This window comes from Colias croceus, chromosome 7, assembly GCF_905220415.1.
Source record: "Colias croceus chromosome 7, ilColCroc2.1".
Lineage (NCBI taxonomy): Eukaryota > Metazoa > Arthropoda > Insecta > Lepidoptera > Pieridae > Colias > Colias croceus.
The window spans coordinates 2,647,690-2,674,621 of NC_059543.1; the positions used below are offsets into that span (position 1 = coordinate 2,647,690).

General features: G+C 32.9%; 1 protein-coding gene across 1 annotated transcript; it reads left to right on the plus strand.

Annotated features, from left to right (window-relative positions):
- Positions 1 to 3,610: 3,610 nt before the first annotated feature.
- Positions 3,611 to 25,355, plus strand: LOC123693380. Its single transcript, XM_045638453.1, has 5 exons — positions 3,611 to 3,661; positions 22,833 to 23,065; positions 23,474 to 23,580; positions 23,775 to 23,887; positions 23,961 to 25,355. The coding sequence occupies exons 2-5, from the start codon at positions 22,838 to 22,840 to the stop codon at positions 24,836 to 24,838; spliced, it is 1,326 nt and encodes a 441-aa protein (XP_045494409.1). The 5' UTR covers positions 3,611 to 3,661; positions 22,833 to 22,837; the 3' UTR covers positions 24,839 to 25,355.
- The last annotated feature ends 1,577 nt before the right edge of the window (positions 25,356 to 26,932 follow it).

Consider the following 26,932-nt stretch of genomic DNA (forward strand, 5'->3'; position numbering starts at 1 on the left):
CTGATTTTTAGATATATTTTATAGAATATCATTCTCAAATGGTATCGCAAGTATCAGACACTTTTCATGGACCAAAACTTTTGTCAGACGCTTTAAAGCTCCACCAAAAATAAATAAACTTTACTTATTTTTTAATGTCTGATTTTTTAATATGTTATCAACATAACTACTACAAAATTATATTTAATCAGTCAGACAAATTGGAATGACCAAAAATCCACTAAACACAAAAATTATTCGGCCGTGAGTACGAACGCGAGAGCATTATGCATGCGTTTCAGAGCGAGTGAGACGTCCATAGTAACACAATATACAGATACATACAGTAAGGAAACTTCATACAAAACGTCCGAAATGGCTCACGCGCACAAGCAAGCGTGTTTACGAGTATCTTAAGTGCCCTTACGCACTAGCGGTTAACCGCGTTAGCCGCTTTCCCATTTTAATATGCAACCGCTTATGATTGTACGCACTAATCATAAAGCGGTTGCATATTAAAATGGGAAAGCGCGGTTAGCCGCTCCCGCGGTTAACCGCTAGTGCGTAAGGGCATTAGGGGTATTGAGGGGGATCAATAGTAGCGGGTGACACATCCACAGATTTTGAATAACAAAGAAGTAGTATAGAAAAAAGTTTAAAGTGATGTCAATTCACATTAAATAAATATCGATTGTTTCAGTTTGTAGCCCTTTCTATAAATATATTTGTACATATCGTATCTGACTACAAGTTAAAAAGAGACTATTTTTAAATTTCTATAGATATGGCAGCATGAGTTTTAAATTATGTTGACATATTTTCTCCCAAAATGATAGCTACAAATAGTCACTATTAGCCTATTAGGAACCCAGTCTGTTTAAAGATCGCATCTATTTTTTACGCAATCTAGAAGAGCACAAAAATCTAAAAAAATGGAAACCTTAAAAAATTTTGTTTAAATTTATGTGCATAATTGCGTAAATATTAGGGAAGAAAAAGATAGATATTATAATTATTGTATTTTTATCGATACGTCACTTTACCACTTTGTCAAGCACTAAGCCTGTCACACTATTTTCTTTTTCATCCTAAAACAAAAAGGTGGAGGTTCTATGCTAAAAATTAATTTACCGAATATATGCAATAAATTATTTTAATTTTCATCATCATCATCATCATCATCAGCCCATATACGTTCCCACTGCTGGGACACAGGCCTCCTATGAGGGTACAGGCCATAATCCACCACGCTGGCCAAGTGCGGGTTGGCATTTTTTGGCATTTTAATTTTAATAATTATTAATTATTACCTTAATGTTGAAATTCATTTTATTTGAAAAGAGATGCAGAAATATTTTATCGAAAGCAGTAAGTACTTTTTGGAATATTTGCATTCTTCGCTCTGACACGCATGCGCATAGTGCTCTCGCGTTCGTACTCACGGCTGAATATTTTTTGTGTTTAGTGGATTTTTGGTCATTCCAATTTGTCTGACTGATTAAATATAATTTTGTAATAGTTATGTTGATAACATATTAAAAAATCAGACATTAAAAAATAAGTAAAGTTTATTTATTTTTGGTGGAGCTTTAAAGCGTCTGACAAAAGTTTTGGTCCATGAAAAGTGTCTGATACTTGCGATACCATTTGAGAATGATATTCTATAAAATATATCTAAAAATCAGCCATCTAAATTTAAGTAAAGTAACTCTTATTTTTAGTCACCTTTCTCACCTGGTACCTTCCCAGGTGTCACTGGGCAAACTTCACAAACACGCCGGTATACAAAGTACATGAGACACTACTGAGAACTTAAAGTTTCATCTTTTAGAAAATAAGTTATGTCTTATCGCTCTGGGATCTTGGACTATAAACAATACAATCCTACATAGGCGTGAAGCTGTCAAAAAGCAAATAATATAATGGACAGAGTATACATAGTATTACTAAATACTTAACTTCGTTATTATGATATTTACTTAGCTAACTATAGCTTTATATAAAAACCTACATGATAAGTTTGAAGGTATCTTTAGTACACGTCTTTTATTGTATGAATCTGAATGTATGCGAAAATTACTGAACAGAATTTGATGATACTCAGTAGTGATGTAGCTTACGTACAAAAGTAATATAAGCTATTGAAATATGTACTTGCTTTTCCCGTGATCTGACCGCGGGTGATCCCACGTGGCACAGCTAGTAATTTATCATAATATAATAAATATTATGATAAATATATCATAATATCTTTTCTATTGCCATCTTCTAAGCAAAATCTATATCTATAGTAAAATTTTATTGAAAAAGTGTTAAAAGTGTTACATTCAAATATTTAAATGCAAAAAAGGTGATAAAATGGCGGACGTGCTACGAATACCTGTGGCCAATGTTAAAGCCTCATTTAAACAATTCTCAACTTTATATTTATTATACGTTTACTATAAACTAGCTTACCGCCCGCGGCTTCGCCCGCTTTGTCTAAAACGTAATAAATTATATACTAAAACCTTCCTCTTGAATCACTCTATCTATAAAAAAAAACCACATCAAAATCCGTTGCTTAGTTTTAAAGATACAAAGGGACATAGGGACAGAGAAAGCGACTTTGTTTTATATAATGTAGTGATAAGCCACATCTTTATGTAAAACTAGCAGTCCGCCCCGGCTTCGCCCGTGGTACATATTTACGTTTTCTCTACATAAGAACCATCCTCGTAGGTACTTCAAGGTTATATACCTTGAAATATAAAAAAAGAATTAACGAAATCGGTTCAGCCGTTCTCAAGTTATGCGCTTACCAACACATTTTGGGATTCATTTTTATATAATAGATTATAAACTAAAAAACATTTTTTTAACATTCTTAAACTGAATTAACACAGGTAGCAAGGTAAATTTGAATTTAATGTTACCACCCACCGGTTTTGCAACTCCTTTGACAAAGTACGAACTTAAATCCACAAGTTGGCGGTTCTCAGCTCTATATTGGTCTTAAAATAAAAGTTTATCCGGCTATTTTCAGTACTCGGTATTAGGTAAGTCATTTAAGGTTAATCAAACTATATAATATATATTTTTGCATCATACAATTAGGACATCAAGTCGAGTTTAAGTAGAGCTTAAATGTATCGAACCCATCTATTTAAAAAACATAAGTTACTTATTTACATTAATGTTACATCTTCATCTAAAATAAACACCTTTTTAAAACCCTTTTTATGTCTACCGCTATTCAATATCACAAGGTGGACTAAAGCTTAAACGACCACTATAATACATGCAAAATTTCAATAACCACACCAATTTATACTACTTTGAAAATTAATAAACGCAATGTAATAAAAATTACAAAGCAATCATTGGGAACCAAAAACAATGTATCCATTCCAGACCTATGGACTATGAAGATGCATCAAAAGTTTTATTAAACCTTGATTGGGGCTGTCCGTAGTTACCATTTTGCTACGAATACATTGCCGTTCCAATACCGCTACGGGAAAGCTTGTTTCGTAGCGACGTTTCAGTAGTCAGTGTTCAGAATAGAATAAGTCGATTCATCCTTTCAGCGAGCTGAGTGTGGTGAGGGATTCGGCCGGGAGAGGCTGGCGTCCCGCGCAGTGGTGTTTCGACCGTCGCCCTGAGTGCACGCCGCGCCGCGCACACACACACGCACCCGCCGGTACGCGACACGCTCACACACGCATGACCCGCACCCCACCCCCGCGCCCCTTTGACCTTCAAACCTTCAGGTGGATAATGCGTTGCACACTTGACTGAAATGCTAGCGAGCAATCGTTATCCATCGCGGCTCTTGCATGCGCTTTTCCCAGCCTCTACATATATGTCGTAGATTGTTTTCGATGTTTTTAGTTATGAATTATGACCGCTGCCGATATTTCGTGAACATATTTAGAAGAATTTCTTCCCTTTTCTAATGATTATTTTTCACAGTACGCAAAATATTTTCTGTTTAACTATCTCTTTTAAAGAGAAAAACATTAAATTTCAATGGAAATGAAAAATACATCGGCCTTTTGCATTTGCATTCGTATTTCTCTGTAACACTTGTTGAATGCGAGGATAGAGCGAGCGAATTTGTTATTTTGTGGACCTTTTATATTGAAGTATGTTATTATTACTCTTTTTATTTACCTTTCTCTAGAAGCACTTGTTGCTCATTGCTCAAACAAATTCAAAAACAGATTGTATAAAGCATTAAAAGTTTTATAGAGCTTTAAAGCTAATTAGGATTTTATAAGTTCATTGTACTTCTTTACACAAGAATAGAACATAAATAGTGAAAAATCTTTAGTTTCCATCAATGCAAAGATTAAAAAGATTATTACTTGAAGATTGAAGATTCAAACTTTATTATTTTTATCTGACAAAACTAGAAACTGAATTGACTAGAAAAAATGTATGCTTTCCTTCTTGTTTTACTCTGTAGACTTATAGTATTTGATGTTGTCTTGTTGTATTATTTCATTTATAAGATTGTTTAAAAGTGTTTATAAATATAAAGGACAGTGTCATATTATACTAATTGTTATCTGACTGTTTTAATTGTGTCGTTTGCAAAAGTTATGATTATGATAAATTTATTTTCATTGGGGTTATATTTAGCAAAGTATATTTTATATTTAAGGAACTGTATTAAAAAAAATCATTAACAATGACAACAAACATATTAGTTATTTTAAAATTTGCCAGCAAGACCAAGACCAGCAATTGCTGCCGTGCATTCATTTAAATTATATAAACCAAAGCGAAGACATTCAAGATCGGGATATTTTACATCATCAACATTGACGGCAAAACTACAATTAAAAATATTAAAGTGAAACTTTTATTACATCGTCTCAAACTTTTTGGTCTGTGTAGCGCATGTCGCGTGACGCACGATACATACGATAATTATCGTACAAATACGATAACTTTTAGTTAAATGTCTATAGTGTGAAAAAAGTTTCACTTTTACCGTGGTTTTATAAAACCACACAACATTTTTTATACATCTTTCTTTTTAACAATCTCCGTCGAAAATATTTCCCAAGCTTTAAATTTTATACATCTCTGGAGCGATCCGTGACTAAAATCAAAAGGGGTTTCAAATCAGACCTGTCAAAAGTTGATGAAACGCCGAACTCTCGAAAAAAACCTTTCATTTGCACTTAGAGAATCGTTTTACATAAAATCTCACTCAGAGGGTCTTTCTACACTCAGTCAAATATTCAGAAAGATCTCATTCGGATTTAAATTAAGCCTCTGACAACATTGCTTCGTCTTTGAAAAACTGAGAGATTCAAAAATGCGTAGATAAAAATTCCACAGAGCGTTTCAATTATGTTTAGTTAAGGAATTATTCTTCGAATGATCTTTGTTTTTTATCTTCGGCTTATTCATTTCTTTTTAAACTTCGTATGTATTTTAGTACCACTGCCCTTAAACCGAAATAATATATTGTTTATACTGCGCAAAATAAAAATATAACTTTTTCGGTGACTTATAATATCTAAAATTCAGCTTTTATACATTAACACATTTGAAATCGATGAATTCTCGGCTCTGTGTTCAAACGGAATAAATTATACCAAAAATATTGTAATGGATTCCACTCAGATGGGTATAAATAACAACGATGAAATAATTACTCAACAGAAATAACATAAATATGGAGTAAAAAATATGTCGTATGAACGATATTAAACGTGGTTTGGTTAAAATGCAAATTATTCGTTTAAAATGAATTATAACTTAAATAAAGGAAAAAGTATCATTATTAATACAACTTTATCAATACAAATATATGAACTACTAGCTTTCCGCCCGCGGCTTCGCCCGCGTATTCAAAGAAAAACCCGCATAGTTCGCGTTCCCGTGGGATTTCCGGGATAAAACCTATCCTATATGTTAATCCAAGTTACCCTCTATATGTGTACTAAATTTCATTGTAATCGTGTCTGTAGAATTTGCGTGAAAGAGTAACAAACACACACGCATCCTCACAAACTTTCCCATTTATAATATTAGTAGGAAATAGGACATACTTGTATAATATGCTTACCAATCAATTTGCTTACAACAAATTGTTAAGTACATAAATGATCCTGAGACCTAATGAATAAATAAATAATAAATATTCTAAATAAATAATATTCTTCAATTCTTATAAATAATATCGGTATTTACCGTTAATCGATAAAATAAAGCGCTTTCAGAAAATGTTGTCTATCTAAAAAGGACTTATTTACTCTACCGTTCGCGTCGGTATAATAACCAAAACAAAGTAAGGAATAAATTATATCTATTAGGTATAACTATTAAAGATAGAGGCATTTCTTATTTGAAAGATACATACCTACAAAAATACGTACAATTATTATTATAACCTTACGATAGAATTTTGAGAATACTCCCATGCAGTTTTCAGACGTTTTTATTGGGTACGCGTTAATTGTTTAATTATTATATTTCCTACCTATTTCCTAATAGTAATTTTATCATCATTTATGTGTAACGTGTATCTATTATCTAGGATACTATCAGAATTTGGACGCTTTCAAAAGTCCGCGTATTTTTACCATAGCATATCTTACTACCTGCGCTCCGCGGTTTCACCTGCATGGCTCCACTCCTATTGGTCTTAGCGTGATTATAAATATAGCCTTTCTCGATGAATGGACTATCTAACTTCGAAAGAATTTTTCAAATCGGACCAGTAGTTCCTGAGATCAGCGCGTTCAAACAGACAAACAAACAAACTTTTCAGTTTTATAATATTAGTATAGATAATATTTTGATCTACATTTTATAGGAAAATCAGTTAAAATACTATTTGTTTTCATAATTTGGACATTTCCAACAAATCTTATATACCAGTTCAAAGTACTTCACAGTTATAACTAAGGCCCTCTTTTATATAGGTACAAAATTGCTATAAACATAGAGATTCTTAAATATACAACAATAACAACATGATTCCAAGATATAATGAGATGCCCTTATTTGTCACAGCTGTCATCGCTATTTGCGTATTCGTTTATTCGAAGATATTTCTGAACTCTGAAACTGAAATGCAATTTCTCTTTGTAAAGGCGTCATCGTAATGCTATCAAATTGCTTTTATAAAAGCCGATGAATATTTTCATACGAGTATATTTTCTCGCGTTTGTAGACATTACTTTTTAACACACTTTAAACCTGTATATTTGTATGTAAGTTTGTATGTAATCGACTCCTTTAGACTCACTTTCGATCCACATTAAACGGACAGATTTAATTCAAGCTTTGTATACACTTATTAAGGATTGGCGACAATACAATAATAACAAAAATAACTATGTTACTTATTATTAGTGAAAATGATCTTTACAGCGGTTAATATCGGATAATTTACAGTTTTCAGCTTGTGTTTTACACATCAGTTCAGCTCGACAGCTAGAGCTAACCTTTCAGGAACATCAAACACTGTAAACATTGAAAACACTTGCAGGTATTAAACCTTTTTAGCCAAAATAATATTTTCGTTCAAAATATCTAAAGAGCGATATAAAAATGTTTGAATATTGTTAACAGAAAACACATTGTTGAATAATCATCTAAAAAACATAGATTTAAATTCATTTAAGTTCATCTTTTGAAGATAAAAATTAATCCGCCGTAATTAACTTTCCGTCAAAATTTATCAAGATCAGACTAACGGTACTCGAATTGAAAGCTTACAAACATATAAATCTAAAAATATTAGAACACCAATTAACTTGACTTTGAATTCTCTTCGTACCCTTTTCATTTTAAAGACACATTTTGAAGTTCCTACAAGTAAATATGATATATAGGTTTTAGATTAACATAGTCAGAAAAATAAAAAAAATAATAATTTCAGAAATATATATTTAAAGGGGACCTATTTGCTATTGAAATAAACATGGCCTGATGATTATGATGATGATGAGGTGAATGGTGGTGTTTTGTCTAGTAATATTATTAATTAAAATTACAGGAAGTTTATATTTTTTCATAAAACTGGGACAGTAGAAAGATGTTAATAGTATTTATTATTATGTAGACTGATTGAAGTCTGTGCCAATCAGAATTTAATGTAAACATTTCGCTATCTCGACAGTTCGCGAAGTTGCTTTGAAATAGTAAACACAACTCCGAATAAAATAATTATCAACTCCAATACGACATTTATATAAACATTCATTAACAGGTTTTATTTGTTTAGACAATCTTACATTTCTGTATGTAATGTAAATAATTTTCAAAAACTTTTTATATCACATGTTCGAAATGTTATCCATGTGACGAATAATTTATGTTGTAGACTTCTTAATTATTAAACATTCTTGAGTAATTCCATGCATTAATTATTATTTATCATCTTCTGTGTAATAAAAGAACATACACTCAATATCTACTACTACTAATACCATGTACATTGTTTATAAATTAACCTAACCATGAAACCCAAAAAAGAGTAATACATGTGTAAAAGAAGATACGAGACGTTTTCATTTCAACATGTTACAATTTTAGAGTACACATTAGAAGTATTAAACAGGTCGTAAAATAAAGTAATTGGTTAGGTAAGTCGCAATGCTCTTAGCTCGTTACAGGATTTGGGCTGTTAAAACTAAGGTTTATAAATATCCTGAGTGTACGTCCCTTGTCAACGATCCATAAATTCTTAAGCATCGGCTTTTCGTGTTAACATTTGTTAATGAAAAACAGCCTTTGGTCATTTGATCTCTTTTGTATTTAAATCTTTTCGCTCGCGATAATGGACTGACTTTGATGTGATATTTTTAGAGTTTCAGTACTTTAAACTTATGTTTTTTGCGTAGTATCTATTGATAAATTTATTATCTTTCGCGACAATATAGATCAGTGAGATGTAAAATAAATAATATTAATTTTAATAGACAAAGAAAGTTTTTTTGCCGCCTGTGCCCAAAGAAAGAGACCTAATTAACCTCCTCAGACTTGCTAGGTACTAAGTTCTAACACTCTTATGACTTTACAGAGGTAAAGCGTTTACTTCTTACTTTTTTAGCTATTCAAAAGATTAATATTTCCATGAAATGTAAAATGCGGTAAAGAAGCAGTAGATTAGTCATTTTTCAATTAAATAACTGTTATTTATTCGATATTTTCTATTTAAATATCTAGTGTAGTGTTATGAAATCTATATTGTTAAACTATTATTACTTCACACATTCCCATAAAGTACTTTACTCCTCCATCATGGGCTTTGATCTGAAGCATACAAAAATAAACAACGCAATGGGAACAGTATAGTTTGGATATTCTAACACATGTTAACTATGAAACTGGGATTACAATAATTTCAGCGTACATTACTCTATTGTGAGTATAGAGTAAATATCATTGCCCTACATTCGCAGCAATGTACATCAAAACCGTTAATTAAATCGTGCTATGGAATGTTCTCGATCGATTACTTCTTTACGCTGAAGCTATTACATTTAATATTCAAGTTGCCGTAATTCAATACTTTTTAATGGTCTTCCTTTAATTTTAAAAGCTTCGGATAGCTTTTATACTATTAAACAAAAAATATTGATTAACTTCATTACAACAGGTATTTATTCTCCATTTTCATTTTATTATTCAATCTCCACTTTTCATCAATTTTTCTTGGGAGGTTTAGGTTAGGTTTAGGTTTTGGAGTGGGAGTCGAGCATGCTTCGGCACGAATTTGGCCACGCTCGCACCGGGGAAGGTACCACACCCTCACAGAATATCGGCGCCATAGTGACAGTTTACTGTCGCGTTCCGTACGGTGAGTGAGGGGTCCGGAGGCCCACATCCCTTCCCATCCCCTACCCATCCTCTCCTACCCCATCCTCATTCCCTCCCATCCTCGCCCCTTCTACCTAACTTCTTCCAAATCCCTTTGTGGACAGCAACACATCCACTTCCCAGTGGAGTGGATGCTTATGGGCGGCGTGTATCGCTTAACACCAGGCGACGCGTCTGCTCGTTTGCTGTCCAATAGCATAAAAAAAAAAAAAAAAGGTTTAGGTGTTTAACGTTTAAAAACACGCATACAAAATAGAGATAAATACTGATTTATAAGACAGAGCCATATTTAGCTTACAGTAATGTTGAGAATTTTTTAATAAGAACGTTATAGTAGGTACCCTGCAACATGTGGTGATAGACTATAATTAAGAAAATACGGCAGCCCCAGATGATAGTTTATTGTTTTTTCTATAAAGCAACATCATCTATAAAATAAAAACAAACCTTGCTGCTATTGGTCAGAAATATGGACATTTTTTCAACACGAAGATGTAATTAAGTAGGTGCCCCGTAAGTAATCACATTTTTTACTAAGAGTTTTTTATCGGGAGTTGATTGGGAAATATTAATTTATCTTGAATGCAATCGATTACTCTTTATATGTCTTGTTATAGGCATAATGTTGAACCATTCTGTTATAGACTTTCGGCTTCATTTTTGGCATGAACAGTTTTTCATGATTTTTAGCGGCCTGGTTATCTTTTGGAGCAACAAAAACAATTTTTCGCCTATTGTTGACCAGTATGGTCAGCTCTTGGTTCTTTATATTTTGCTAAGAAAGACTTGCTTTTTTTTGTGCTTATACCTAATTTAACAAACCATATAAGCCGTCTAAGTCCTATTCCAACACCAACAATGCATCTCGAATCAACATCAACTTCAGTCAGTCATTTCCTTGAACCTCCTTCGCCCAAATTAGTAGATTTAATAACTAAAATGCAACAGCAAATAAGCCCAGCTTTTGGCAAACATTTAATATGGCCTTCTGATTCTCCGTTAAAAAAGAAGACTGAACGCTTGCCCTTTGCTACAACTTCCAAGAAATGGCAAGACTACTGGGTGTCGAAGGAAAAAGAGAAAAAATAAAAGATTGTATGGTACGTAGGTATAGTCATGAAGGATTAATAACAGTATTGTAAGAATGATTTATAACATTTAATAAAATAAACTTCAATATAAATACTGACTTTTTTTATTTATTAAGCAAAACTAATGTTCGAAGAAGTACATTTTGTCCATTTTGAAAATGGTCAACTTTTAGAGCAATGATGGTCAGATATTGGTGATCAGTGGTCAGGTATTGGTACTTTTAGCAGAAGTAACTTTCAGAGTAGTTTTCATAAAACCTTTAAAGGCTATCAAATTGATACTAAGAACAATAGTTGCAGTGACTATTCAATTATCTGTGTCCCAAAAATAACATTGAACGTAAAACAAATAAGCCGTTTTTTATATATAGCTAAAGATAAAACCGCTTAAATGGTCAACTAGTGGTACATCAACCCTATGTGTAAATGACATTATTTTGAAAACACTAAAACAGTAAGTTTCACGGCTCCAGCCTTCGTGCTACGCCGAGCCGATGCTAGTTTTATTATAAACTCTTTTTAAGGCTCTTTATCGAATGAACATTTAGTGAAAGTATGGAGTTCCAAAATAACTTAGTAAGTACTTATAAGTTTTACAAAAACTCGCTACGTATACGCTCGCTAGATATTATAATGACTATGGCATAAATTATGTTATAAGACTGATTTATACTAAACATTACAATACAAATAGGTACTAATTAGGACTAATAAACGCTATTTGCATTTATCACTGAATTGTAATCCAACAATTACAAATACGCCTTGCATTCGGAAGCAACTGTTTACCTTATCATCCAAATACACGCGAATTAATACTAAATATTCCGTATTTCAATTCATATTATTAGTGCTGAATTTCACCGCCACGTTAAATCCGTAATTAAATAGGAAATAATATATTTGCTGGCAATTGAGCAACGTTTCTGAACGATTGATGTAAACAGTATTTCAGATACAGATTATTTACGTGTTCCCTTATTGATGACGTTCTGAAACTAAATCATCTATTCTAATATTATAAAGAGGAAAGGTTTATAATTATGTATGTATGTATGTATGGTTTTCACGCATAAACTACTGAACCGATTTCAAAAATTCTTTCATCATTAGAAAGCTGCATTTTTACTGAGCAACATAGGCTAGGTTTTATCCAGGAAATCCCACGGGAACGGGAACTAAGCGGGTTTTTCTTTGAAAACGCGGGCAAGCCGCAGGCGGAAAGCTAGTAGCAAATAAATATATTCATACAATATCAAGTAACTATTTAGTAAACTGTGGTAATACTTTAAAAGAAGTATTGTAATTGTTAAACAAACAAACGCTTTTACCAAGAACAAAAATTATTAAGACCTTCTGCTTTAGTTTAAATTTTGCCTGAAACCAAAAATCCAAACAATATACAGCTTCACAAATTAACAAAACAAAGGCTGTTAGTATTTAAAAAAGAAAAACGAACCTTATTTTTAGTATATTTTAAATAAAAATTTGTAAAACAACATCATCAAAGCTTACAAATTCTATCTCCTTCGTTTACATTTTTATTGTTCTATTAACACGCTTTATAGAATCCCTCGGTATGTTAAACAAGTTGATATACAACTCCCGTCGCGAATATTAAAATCACTTTCATTATCTCTATTGCTTGATTCATAATTTGTTTGAAAATATCGTATCATGTCTGATATTTTTATTTGAATTTTTTTTTTGTAAGGTGTCTCTCAATGTTAGCCAAAAGGGCTTCTACATTTTAACGCGGACGCGCAAAAATTGTATCTTTGTTTGTATTAGTTCTAATGAACATACATAGATATAATATAATAATAATACAGCAGATTAAGAGAAGATAATATAAGCAGAAATTAAAAGCAATACAAATAAAACAAAGTAATTTTCATAACTCTTTCGTAATTAAGTAAGTTAGCGCCTACGGAGAGGAGAGTATAAACTATAAATACTGAATTCCTAACCACTTTCTAATATCTATAGATAAATACAATATGAATAAACAAGCTTTTTCATGAAGCGGAAGAAACCTTTCAAATCGACAATAATTAATCAAAGGAGGGAAAAACAAAAAATAATCCACTTTTTATTAACCGCATGAAAAAGTTCTCTTGTCTCGCGAGCTCTCTAAAAAGCCAGTGAAAACAGTGCACTTTTGAAAAAAAAACCTTGAATAAAAGTTTTATCTTTTACCTACGTATATTTTTATTAGTTAAACTCCAACGAAGCCTTGTTCACAGTTTTGAAGTAGAAAATAGAAAAAGGTTTCACTGTTCGTGGTTTAAATATTTGGATTTATGGTTTAAAAAAATCCAAATGTACAATGTAAAGTTGTGTAGAAATATTTGTCATGTATGTTCGACGATTTTTCGAGTTTGAAATCTTTTGATTGGAAACAGTATGCTCCTATTTCAGGATCCTATATGTATTTTATTGTCATTAGACTCTAGACCTCGATACAAAAAAAAAATATATTTTTAAAATTATGTCCACTTTGCTCGGGTGTGTGTATTTTCAAATAAAAATATAACTGACTGAATGAAAATAACACTACAAATTATTAATATGTTAAATAATTATTTATTACTACCTTACAGCCCGCGGCTACGCCCGCGGCTTTCTCTAAAACCTAATAAATTATATACTAAAACCTTCCTCTTGAATCACTCTATCTATTAAAAAAATACCGCATCAAAATCCGTTGCGTAATTTTAAAGATTTAAGCATACAAAGGGACAGAGAAAGCGACTTTGTTTTATACTATGTAGTGATATGAAATTATCCGCTACGGTCATGGTCAAATATATTAAATTACGTTACCATTAATTGAACCACATTCACTTCAATGTCTGGCCAATTCCTATTAATCCGGCGAACAATGCTCATTATGTTAATTAATATTGGCTTAGGGTATTGTAATTCAAATAACGACAATGAAATCTGTTTAACTTGAACAATAAAGCTGAATTTCAAACATGAAATATTTTCATAGTTTCTGTCCCTTTATTTTGAAACATATATGTAATACTCGCGTAAAATCAGAGACAATACTTTGATGCTATTTTATGCTTATTGTTTAACTTTCTCGTGTTGGACAGAATTTCATATTTATTGTAATGGTTGGATACACTTAATTAGATTTTGGATAGAATTTTTACATAGTACTATTTTGGAAATTAAAGCGATCGCAGTCACTATGATAGTCCCATTATATTGTACCTTCACCTAAAATACTCTTGTGACCTATTTTTTGGAGCAGCATCCAATTTCGGTAGAACTGGTGTGTCCCACAATAAAAGGAAATTCCGAGTTTATATTAGTGCATTCAATAATTTATAACACAACGTGCATCTCTTGATAAACTATTCTGTTTTGTATTCCGAATTACAGTAGGATTTCAACTTAAAAAAACATTCACACGGAATCAAGGAATCTCCTTTTCACCTTCAACTTTAACAACACAATAAAATAGATGTAAAACTTCTATTGCAATATCATTCGCTCATAAACGGGCAGCAGACAGAAGAGACGAAACTTCCTAATGGGGTAATTAAACAACCCCCGGACCCTTAGGTGAAGTGATATTTAAGGCCCAGCGCTACAATGGCCTCCCGTTACTTTATGTTTTATTACGTTTCACTTTTGTTACTTCGAAGTTTGTTTTAAACGTTAATTCAGCGAATATCGGAAAAAACTTCGAGTGTTTTATGTTTATGTGTTCCGTGCCTTCTGGAAAGGATTGCTTTGTTAAGCAGGATTCAATGGAACTTATACACTTTTGCGCAAGTACATTGTACCTTAACATTTTAACTGACTAATATGGAGACTAGAAAAAGATTTTTTATGTCTTTAATATTTCCCAGGACATTTCTGTTTTTAAAACCGTATGTAACTTAACTTAAATGTCAATGTTTGGTTCATTAACACTGAAAAAAATAACATCCTAAAATAACTTAAAATCATACATCGTTCTGATATTATTAATATATTTAAGCTAGGTAGTGTCAACAGGACACTAACCATTAATATAATGGTTGCTCTATCACTAAACGACGGTCTGGAAACCCATTACATTTGCCGATAATAACATTCACTCAGTAAAATGATTTATAACCAAAAATTCGTAACGGAATAAAGTTTGTTGCCCGCGGGAATATCATTCTGATGTTAATTTATTTATTACTTTTGAACAAATTTTAGTATTGCATCACTGATTAATGTAGTTTGTTAATTTTGGTTCTCGAAACATCGTAGTTATATAATTAATACAAAGCGAATCTGTCTGGAAAAATTAAAAGTGAATGCTATTACTTAGCATTATTAAAATATTTACTACTAGCTGTTCCCCGCGGTTTCTCCCGAATTGCTCCGCTCCTGTTGGTCTTAGCGTGACGATATATAGCCTTCCTCGATAAATTGGCTATCTAACAACGAAAGAATTTTTCAAATCGGACCAGTAGTTCTCGAGATTTGCGCGTTCAAACAAACAAACACACTCTTCAGCTTTATAATATTAGTATATATTTAATAGATAGTTGTAAAATATTTATCTTGTTATTACTAAGACATAAAGATTCATTAAATTATCCTTTTTATATCATAAGAAAAAAACTATAGGGGACGAAATATAAACTTAAATAAACTAGAGTTGACTACTTGTTCATGTTTATTTACAGAACACATTCATAACTTAAAATAATCACGTGCGCCAAATTGACTGTAGATGTTTACTTATTTACTTGTACAAAAATTCAGGGATCGTCGCTTTATATAAAAATGTGTCAAAAAAACATAACATTTCAAATTGAAAATGTGATTATATCATTTTATACTCGAGGGCTTCAATACAAAGCCTACTTACCTTATCAAGTTATTGGACTGTATTGTTTCCAACTTGGGTTGCCATCGGCTTATAAGTATTCTCTCTATATCTCAATTATATATTACTCTTTTTATCTCAAGCTTATTATTCTGTCAATGATATTTTATTATTTTCATTGCTTTGACTATTCCTTGATGTGAGTGTACCTACTCTGAAACAAGATCAATCTATACTAATATTATAAAGCTGAAGAGTTTGTTTGAACGCGCTAATCTCAGGAACTACTGATCCGATTTGAAAAATTCTTTCGGTGTTAGATAGCTCATTTATCGAGGAAGGTTATAGGCTATATATCATCACGCTACGACAACCAGGAGTGGAGCCACAGGGGTAAAACCGCGCGGAGCAGCTAGTAATTAATAATTCTTGTTTCATTTTACTATCACATAATAAATGTTACTAAAAACATTATTAATTAAGATACGAAACGAGCTTTACGTTAATTGAAATATCGAATTTTATTAAAACATTTAAATTCATTTCAGATTAATTTCAATAAAATTTTATATTAATTTGCGTTGATGGTATTTTAAACATGACATAATTATATTAATAGTATATTTTCAGTATTAATATTGCAAATCTATTTAGTATCAGGTAGAGATAATTTTTAATTCATAAAATTAGTACAAATACACAATTAAACTTTCCATAAAGGTATGTAGTTAATAAGAAATCGTTTAAATGTATTCTTAGGTTAAGTTTTATTATAATATTCTCAACGAATAAATAAATAAAACTATATGCTTAAGTAATATATTCAGTAAAAAAAGGAATTCCATCAACATTTTTACTGTTAAATAGACCTTACAACAGACCTTTAAAAATAATGAAAGACAATCTACCTATAAATGAATGGCCATGTTTTTGAGTGCTCCCTAAAGCGTGATCTTAATTTAAGGGGACGGCTAGTCGCTGAGTAAGCTATTATTGCCCCTTTAGAAGCCGAGTGAAAACGCTAAGTAATTCCTTCTAGATAATTCTATCAATATCTTTAAAACCTTTTATTCAATTCACTGCTTATCTTGTATAACGGTAAATCTTAGGATTTATCTTCGGTTCGATTTATTCTTGGATTTCTGTATTTGATTTTCCATCACTGCTATTTATGGTATTTAGCTTCTTGGTATTTAAGTATTGTTTTAATGTTGTCACGGTAGTATTAATTAGGAGTAATATCATAACATGAAAGGAACTTTCTATGTAGGAACTACTATTAGTAGAAGTGAAAAAGAAAAAGCCTTTTTAAGATCACCACAAGATCACCTTAGCCTTAGATGTTTATTTGTGTAAGACTAGAAATAGACCTCGAGATGAAAAGGTTAAATTACTTTCTGTCTGCGTTTAAAGTACATACCTATGTATAATATAACAATACATACACAAAAGCAGATCAAAAAATATTTATAACACATATCTAATACATTATATTTTATCCTTCATATTACTTAGCATAAATATTTGTCTTTAGACTGCTGTTAGGTGCAAAATTTTTAACAAAGCTTTATTAACTCTGTCGGAAAACGTACAAATAACCCTCTCCATTTAATCCCGGTTCGGCCGCACGTATATGTTCGTATTTCTATGCATTTTTGACTAAAAGCGAAACCCAATAAAGTAGCTTTAGATAAAACTAATGAATGTCGTAAAAATGCTGTTATTTATAGAACAAAATACTTTTCCCCGACGTTATGAACATTCTTTGTACAAATTAATCGAATTTTATCGGAATGTGCTGATAAATTGTGTAAGTTGCGCAGCAGAAATACCTATCCAGTTTCTCTCAAAAACGTGGGTTTAATGTTTATTCCAATAATTACATTTTATCTCAACGCGAGAGGATTTCCAAAGCTGCTAACGATGTGTTACAAGGATGTTTTGATGGGAATTTTTGCACGAGGTAATTAATTAAGCTTTTGATTTGTTTGCGCTCCACGGTTCGTTAGGTGACTGATAATTAACCTGGCTTTATCTGTGTTAAAGAGGACATTACGTTGTTGTCGTTTACGACATAATTGGGATAAAATATTAGCTTTTTCAAATTTTCTGGAAAATTCCAAGATTCTGTGCGTAACTTAATATATTTGGCTTTATAACTCAGTGTAAACATTAATCATTGTCTGTTCATTAATTGAACAGAAATAATAATTACATTCAGGTTACACAGAACTCCAATGGACTGCCAAGAAATCTATTTTATTAAATATCTTCATCATAATATAAGGCTATCGCTCATTAATGGTTCAAAAACAGGGAAATTCAGTTGAACAGCCAAATTCTTTTAAGTATACCTAGACAAAATAAGTTCAACCGTTTTCTTCATTGTCCTACTAAATATGTAATATGGCGAAGTTCATCATCACGTAGTAATTCATAAACACGGGCGTAAACTCTTTCGCCTCCGCGTGTTAATATCACAGAAACAGTAACCCACATCGTCACTCCGGCAACGGAAGGCAAAATATGCTAATATGAGTTATAAGACACAATTTATGTTCCCGCAAACGCGCGTTATAACCCCGAGGCTTCATATTATTTTATATTCTGTTAGAGGAATGCAAGGTTCGTTTCAATTTTACGATTCCTCTCGTCGTATCTTTGAGTAGGTTCTCGTGTATGATCATAATAATCTATTTCCTATAGGCTTTCATGGACCATAACGCCGTTTGATTCGGTCGAGAGCGGGTACAAAGGGATCTTAATATTATTCGATCCATTAGCGTTATGACCGTTCCGCTCTATTGTGCGTGTATTATCTCTTTTAATATGATTTACTTTGATTTCTTGGTTCAATCGCAACTATATACTACATAATATTAAACGTGAATCTTTCTGGCATATCTGATCACCCTAAAAATACAGAATATTAAATGTACGATATTTATTATTTCATGATGAAGAAACCTTTCAATTTGATGGCTCACTTTTGGAAGCTGTCGATTGTTTTATAAATTAAACTTTTTAATTTTGCCAATAAATACTTTGTATTTCTCTTAGTTAATATTAAATCGAAATAATTAACTATAGAGTCAGCTTGTTCAACTTGTTTATTTAACAAATAACAATATATTGAACGAATTCATGAACTTTTATTTAAGTTTGCTTATGATGAAACTTTTCAATATACGAGAACATAATAAATATATTGAAAGCTTTTGAAAGCGTTCACTATTGGCTCTACTTCATATTATAGCATAAATAATAATTTGCTGCTACAAATTGAATATCGTATTTGAGAAATTATTTAAAGGAAAAATTACACTTGGTTTTGTTTAAGTATTGATGTTTTTTGACAATGTTGTTAATAATAATTAATCAAGACTACTTTTAATTCAAGCATAAAGATTCTGAAACAAATTTCATAGTTACCTAAGTACCTGGTTTTTACATCTTAAAAAGGAAAGGCTATAAGGTAATGGAATAGAAAGATAATGGGTACTTTGTACAAAAGCGCTGTTTTACTACCAAAAGCTCAGACCAAAAGGGGAAATTCAAAGTGAGAATGTAAAAGGACAAAACAAAACTTACGCTTTGAAATTTGCAATTTTCTATGTTTGCATAAAATTGAGTACATTACATTGCATGCTGTTTGACTAGGTATACTTCAAACTAGAACTTCATGTTTTCATGCTACGAGTATATAGTTTCAAAATAAAGTAAAAACTTTCAGGCTTCAATATTCATTCGAATTAAATACTAAAAAATACGTCGTACAATAAAGTTTAATTTTTTATTTTACAGTAACATGAACAACCTATAAACATAGGAACGTAGTAACGGTTGAAGGGAATTTCATGAAATTTGACCGTGTGATAAATCATATTACGAAGAAGAACATAAGTTACTTTTAAACGAATAATTTAATGTGGTAAAATGGTCATGCTCGGACTGTTAGTTACAAAAGCTTTGATATATCGCCTATACGAGTCATTAAACATATTTTATGTTGCCCAAAGTTGGGTTAGACGTATAAGTTTTATTTCAAAATTTTACTCATACTTATGTATTTTAACATATTAGAAGGTTCGCTATTAGGTAATTGTTAGATAAGTAAAACGTGAGCTGAAAATTGAAAGATATATTGCTACATAATTCAATATTCCATCCCACCTTTTACCAACACTGAAAAGTTTCTATATATTTATAGTCAACCTCAGCTTCCCTCTTGCATTATACATAGTAAGGAGTAGATCTAAGCCTAAGTATCTGTGAAAGGGTACAGACAGGCCACGTTCCAGCTATTTTCTAGCTGATTCTCGCGGGTCGAGGTCGGAAAACTGGGTCAAAGACGACCTGTTGATATGGAAACGAATCGTATTGTTACAATGTCTACTTCACTGTAGATAACGGGAATGGATGATGCTTGTGGGTTAATATTGCAAAATGAAATTCACGAGGACTGTAATTTGTAATACTTTTACTGAATTTTTAGGCAGTTTTGTGAGCATTTTATTCATTCATTTAGGGAGATTATGGAAATTCGTTGAACTTTCGATGTTATTTAATTTATGTTTATTTGGTTTCAAATGTCTTATTAGTTATAATTATTTGATTATTAACTATAAACGAATTTTAAAGATAAATTACGAGTGTTTTAAAGAAAACAAATTTTGAAAAGCTATATAAATGGAGCGCAATAGTTTAAATCAAAAAGTAATTCCCAAATGGCAAACGCAGCTGAGTAAGTCAGAAAATTAAATTCAATTTGTACTTACAACTGCCACAGCGTTATAGTAATTGCAGTTGATTTTCTTTCTCCTTGAGTTAGTAAGAAACAAGCGAAGAACGTATTTCTCTTATATTTCTCATATGAATTGTATTTTTACTAACGATTTTAAAAAAACTTCTTACGTATAACTATAATAAGCTAAAAATTTTGAACGCTCGATGATGAATAGTTATTTTTAACTGTTTCATGATTATATAGGTACTACTAGCTTTCCGCCCGCGGCTTCGCCCGCGTTTTCAGAGAAAACCCCGCATAGTTCCCTTTCCCGTGGGATTTCCGGGATAAAACCTATCCTATCTCTCAAGTTGGATCAAACTGCACATGGTGTGCGAATTTTATTATAATCGGTTAAGTGGTTTAGGATTCCATTGAGGACAAACATTGTGACACGAGATTTATATATAGATATTAAGATTGCAAAATTAGCTAGTTCATAAATCAACAATTGATAATTATGCTCCGCTTGGGGCTTATAAGACTGATTTAATCAACTTATACCTATATAGAAAATAGGGCTATTTATTCAATCCTAGAGCCATTCTGGTCAAAAACGAGAGATTCGTCTCTATATTTCAAATCGATTCCACTGCTGATGTATTTTAACTAATTTAAATAATTCTATGAAACCTTTACTGTTCCCTTAGTTATTGTACCTAGGTAAATAGCTAAAACAATCCATTTTAAATTTCCGAGAAACTAAATGTCCGAGAATTCTTCTCTATGGGAGCTACCCTGTGGAGCTACCATTAAATATTCTGCGCAATGGGTAAATAGTGTCTATGTTTGTTCAAAAGTGAAATCTCATCATAAAGTACTAAAATTCATTCTCGTTTTGAAGTCAATCTGTAACTCAACTAAAAGGACTTTTCTACATAAGATAATATGTCAGTCTATGAACTATCTTAATCTTAATCTTATCTTATATAATTATAATTATATAAATCTCGTGTCACAATGTTTGTCCACAATGGACTCCTAAACCACTTAACCGATTATTATAAAATTCGCACACCATATTGTGCAGTTTGATCCAACTTGAGAGACAGGATAGTTTAAATCTCAAATCGTTTAAAGCGGGCGAAGCCGCAGGCGGTAAGCTAGTATATTATAGGTAAATTAATCATAAAGTATGTTGAACAAGCAGAAGACTTATTAATTCTGTCTCATCTCAAGACAGTTTACTTTAATAAGCTTCTTATGTAAATTGACCGAATAAAACCAAAACGTTTAAACTACGTCTCAGAGTAAAGTCTAGTAAAGCTTCTTTGAATAAATTAGCGTTGACGAACGTTGTGATTTCAAGAATTATTAAAATAATCAACATGATAATTATTTTCGAGAAAATAAAACTTACTTAAAATTTCGTCACGATTTATGTTATGTATTTCTTTAAAATTGTAAGTTTCAATTTTGAAGAGTGCTATTCCAATACACTAAAATGTCTTCGTTTGTTAAATGTTCATCCATTAGTTTCATTCGAAGAGTTTAGTGATTAAAGTGATAGATTAAGTTTACTTTAAATCAAGTATAAATATATCAGGTATAAATACATATTATTATGTAGTTTTTAAGCTACTTAATACTACAGCCATAATTAACTATGTGCTACTCTATAGTTACGAATTATATAGCATGCTATTTTTCAGCTTATTAAAATATGTCACGCAATATGCTGCTATCAAATTTCTGACTTTTTGATATGACTGACGTAAAAACTTTGCTCCATTTTATAAAATCCAAGATTTATGATCTTTCGCGCCGATCTCAATTGTAATAATTGGGTCACGATGAACGTTTAAATTGCGCTCGGCATTTTTCAATTCTCTTGAACCTTGCACTAAGGTCACTTTCTTCGCTGAGAACTGTAATAAAAGCAACTGTAATAACAAACTGAAAAAGCAAATAAAGTATACGCAATTCAATCACACGTTACGGAGCAAAAAGGCGAAACAAACGCCCCAACGGCCAACTATTGAGACCGTGATTGCTCACTTATTGATTTCACGTTACAATTGCACCCGTAACTGTTGTTCGTGTTATTTAATTTTAAAATAGAATAACTATTGTTCTAAACAATAGTGACTATTTGTATGGTTTTACTGATTTAGCTGTTGCAATCATGCCTTTCAAAATCACTTGTTTTACCAGGTCCTGATTGTTGCATGTTGAATAGTTAGCGCCTGCTATAATTATAATTTAGTAGTAGTTTTAAAAGTACTTACATGTGGCTATAATATTATCTTAAAACCTAAAACTGTAAAGGGAAAGCACATGAATAGCAAGATTTACCTATAACGTTCAGTTTCCTTAACAGCAAAGATGCGGCGTGGTTCCATGGCCATAGCCGGTGGCGGCGAGCCATTAATCGTAGTGGAGGAGAGTGGGATCGAGGAGTCAGAGTCTCCCCTCAGATGCCCCGCGGTGGCTCGCATGCTGTCGGAGGACCAGGAGTCTCCCCCCGACCCGTACCACCTCTCTCCCTGGCGAGACACGCGCAAGCATTCTCTGCCCACTCCTGCTTGTACGAGTGGCCCGACTGCTAGCCAGGTAGGTATATAAAATAATTATAATAATTAAATAAATAAAATAAAGTTTATTTGACTCAAAAACAAAAACACAAGGATTATACAGATCTAATTTTCAGGTACATACATTTTTTTACATACAGAGTTTAGACAATAGCCCCATGATATGATAAGTACATTGTATTTTTTTACATTGCATTTTAAGGAATACACTGTTAAATGCAACTTAAACTACGTGGATACCAGTCCTTGTTTCAAGTCAAAAATAAATCTAACATAGTTTACTGTTATTAACATCTGGCGCAATGTTTAAGTAAGGAAAAGGGATTGAGTACGGTAGACATAAATCCTGAAACTTTCGGAGTGGTTTATTTTTTTGATTAATATATGTATTTATTTTTACTTCATAAACAATACTACATATTATCAGGTACGTCGACTATCAGAGCGAGGTGAAGGAGCTGCTAAAGAAGCTCGTGAAGCCGCTTTTCTAGCCACACTGAGTCAGGCCCCGCCGACCCAACCTGGAGGACGAAGGTATATCCACGTCCCTAATCGTACAATTAGTTTTCAATTCTAATAAAAAATCTTAACAATTAATTTTGTTTTTTTTCTCTAAGAAATCTTTACCTATCTAATTTCGTTAAGGGTCATAAAAGAAACCTCAAGAGGTTTCAAATTATTTAATAAAAATCTGTCTTACATTTTACTTACAAAAATTATTTTTCCAGACATTCCGTAGTCACAATCTCTCGAGTGCCCCAGGCGTTATTCGGTCGGGGACGCAGGGAATCCATTGCGGCTTTTCCAGCCCTAAGCCGTCGCGGTTCGTTTGCTAAGAAATGTGAGTTATTACATGTTTAAAATAGCCTTATATGAAAAACGTTATTTTAACGTTATTTTTGCTATTATCGCAGGCCCACCAGCTGTTGACTCCTTAGGAAGCACTCACAATTTGCAGCTCGACATAATGGATGATATAGTACAAGCGCGCAAAGTGCGTATGCGTCTCTGGAATACATCGAATGAGAAAGTGTGCGAAGTGCAACCGCTCGATGAAAAGTCACCAATGAGCGGTTCCGTGCGGTACACCAACCGTGGTCGCCGACATTCCGATTTCGTGGGCTCACCTTCAAATTTGCCCCCGATACCCGCTCGTCGTCGCGCTTCTGAAATGCCCCCACCTCCCCCTATCCCACCACGTAGCGGTGCCGGAGTCATTTGCACTGACACAGATTTAAAACACATGCTCAATGCCCTCACATCGTCGGCTACTGAAATTGATCGCTGCGGAAAACCGGAACGCTCCAGACAGCTCTCTGACATGAGATCCAGCAGTTTTGATGCGTCCACTTTACGCGAGAAACTCTCTGATTCCGGCACTACATGGTTCACCCGTCGCCATCAGACTCTAGCTACAAAGAAAAAGGAAAACGAAGCAAAGAAATTGAAGGTTACGTTTGCACCGGATGCGAAACCGGCTCCTGGAGATGTTGCAGCAGTTGTTTGGGATAAACCTTCTGGATCTGTCGTCGATGCGAGTGCTTTGGGAAGTGCTATAGAAGTGTTTCTCAGAAGGAGCAGCGCTAGTCCTGCACCGTCTACATCTTCTATTATAATAAAAGAAACTAAAACCAAAACTGACGCAGAGACTCGCACAAAGTTACGCGATGCCCCGAGCACGAGCAAAGGAAACGAGAACGAGCGCTGGATCATCACCAAGCCTGATGAAGAGGAAGGAGCAGGTGGCTGCGAGGCTTCGATATGCTCTTCTCTAAAAGATCTCTTCGTGTAAGCCTTACCCATCTACATGCTTATATCAATTAAATAAATAGATAAATGTTCGTTTCCTGTTCGAGGGAAGTGCGCCTGTGACTATCGTTGCACGTATTCATTGTACCTTTATGAATCTCTGAAATCTGAATGTGATAGATAGCGCGCTGGCGCCGGTCGTGCTGAGTCGACTCACGACCGGCTCTAGCTCTGCAGTAATTATTTTTAGAGTAAATTCTATTTTCATTGTAAAAATTTTAATATTAGTGACTTATTAATGTATTAGATAGAGAATTGTAAGTATTTGTGATCGGGCGCGTATTTTCCAAATGAGCTGGCAAGCTCGGTCTCCCCCGCGCGCCACATCCTTTATCCCGCCTTGTCCCCCTCAGAATATGTGTATGTAACCTGATGTTAATATTTAAACATGTAATATTATCGTTTAGCAAATACTGTAAAAAGGGACGTCGGGAGAATTGTACGCTTAATAATCGAGGGTGACCTCCGGGCGCCTTTCATCAATAAAATTTTTATCGATGTTTTTGGTGTTTTTATTTTTCACATCCACTTTATACATAATGAATACTGATGTTAATTAATTTTTCCATACTTCATTTCATAAGAATAAACAATATGGAAAATCAAGTTAGGAAAAGACAAGACTAGCAGTATTAATTGAATACACCAGGTGTTCTCAAACTGTAACTGGAAGTTGCGGCGTTATGCTAAGTGCAAAGGTTTATTAAGCTAATACAGGGTACATTACGGGGTCTTCAAAATTGCCACTCGAAAATATTACAAAAATATCACAATATATAAAACACCTGTGACCTGTACCATATTACAACTTTTGCCCTACATAAGCTATGTAGTACATAATAATATACATTGAATTAATATAAAGAACTAACTAAGTTGGCAAAGGCTGTTGTAGAAAAATTTGAGGTCATAATTTTGTTTACAAACACATAATCACTGATATATTTAAAGAATACCTAAGTATTTTCGCATAACACAACGTAACAGACGATTAGAAAAGTATTAATATATTAAACAACAATCATTCAGTACATAGGTACATTTACAATTAACCTGCGGTTCAATCCAGTAAATAGACGAACGTGCACACAAAATAAAACTAATTTTTCAGCCGTTTCAGCCTTTTATTTATAAAGGTCAACCGTTGTAAATGTCACCGACTACATCACTTATGTACACACTCGGCTTGACAGAGGCAGGATGTGTGCTCTTTTAAATATCTACAAAAGTATTAAAACCAACGTAACCTAACCGACCTACATAAACCAAGAAGCTAGAAAATATTCTATGAATGTAAGTCATACCTATTCTTAATATATATAATTCTCGTGTCACAATGTTTGTCCTCAATGGACTCCTAAACCGCTAAATCGATTATAATAAAATTCGCACACCATGTGCAGTTCGATCCAACTTGAGAGATAGGATAGTATCGTTTTAGAGAAAGCGGGCGAAGCCGCGGGCGGTAAGCTAGTATTTTTATAAACGTTAACTGAAAACGTAAAGATATCACTGAAATTTCTATCAATTACCCAGGCTGCAGTTAGACGATGCGCGCGGTGGCCGCGTACTAACTGTTCAGTTATAGCAAATTTATGTTTTATTAACTAGGACATAAAGTTGAAATTAATTTTGAGTAACTAACTGCGCGGCGGCCGCTCCTCGATCGCGTGGCGGCCGCGCGGCCACCGCGCAGTTAGTTACTCAAAATTAATTTCAACTTTACGTTCAACTGGAAATGGTCCGGGTTCGCAGTGGCGTGACTCCGTACTTTCGCCGCGCGGTAACATTCCATGTCGTATAAACGCGCCCTTACAATTACCGTCTATTATTGATTGAATTAATTTCTATAAATGTTCAGGGATTTATTTATTTGTTCAAGTATAAAATAAAATGAATTTACTTTAAAGCAAGAATATTTTAAGATTAATGAATTAGTAATTAGTACATATAACAAATGAATTATTAGATGCCTACTTTTTTAAGGTAAATAATTATATTTCACAAAAAATCGGTTTAATATTATAAATTATTTATTAGTTACGTGATAATCACGCAAATTCAGGACGGCGTATGT

What these genes read in the sequence shown, in the direction of transcription:
- LOC123693380 (XM_045638453.1), top strand. Translation starts at nt 22,838, where the DNA reads ATGCGGCGTGGTTCCATGGCCATAGCCGGTGGCGGCGAGCCATTAATC. An exon ending in GTGGCCCGACTGCTAGCCAG is followed by an intron (nt 23,066 to 23,473) that starts GTAGGTATATAA and finishes ACATATTATCAG; the next exon opens with GTACGTCGACTATCAGAGCG. An exon ending in CGGTTCGTTTGCTAAGAAAT is followed by an intron (nt 23,888 to 23,960) that starts GTGAGTTATTAC and finishes CTATTATCGCAG; the next exon opens with GCCCACCAGCTGTTGACTCC.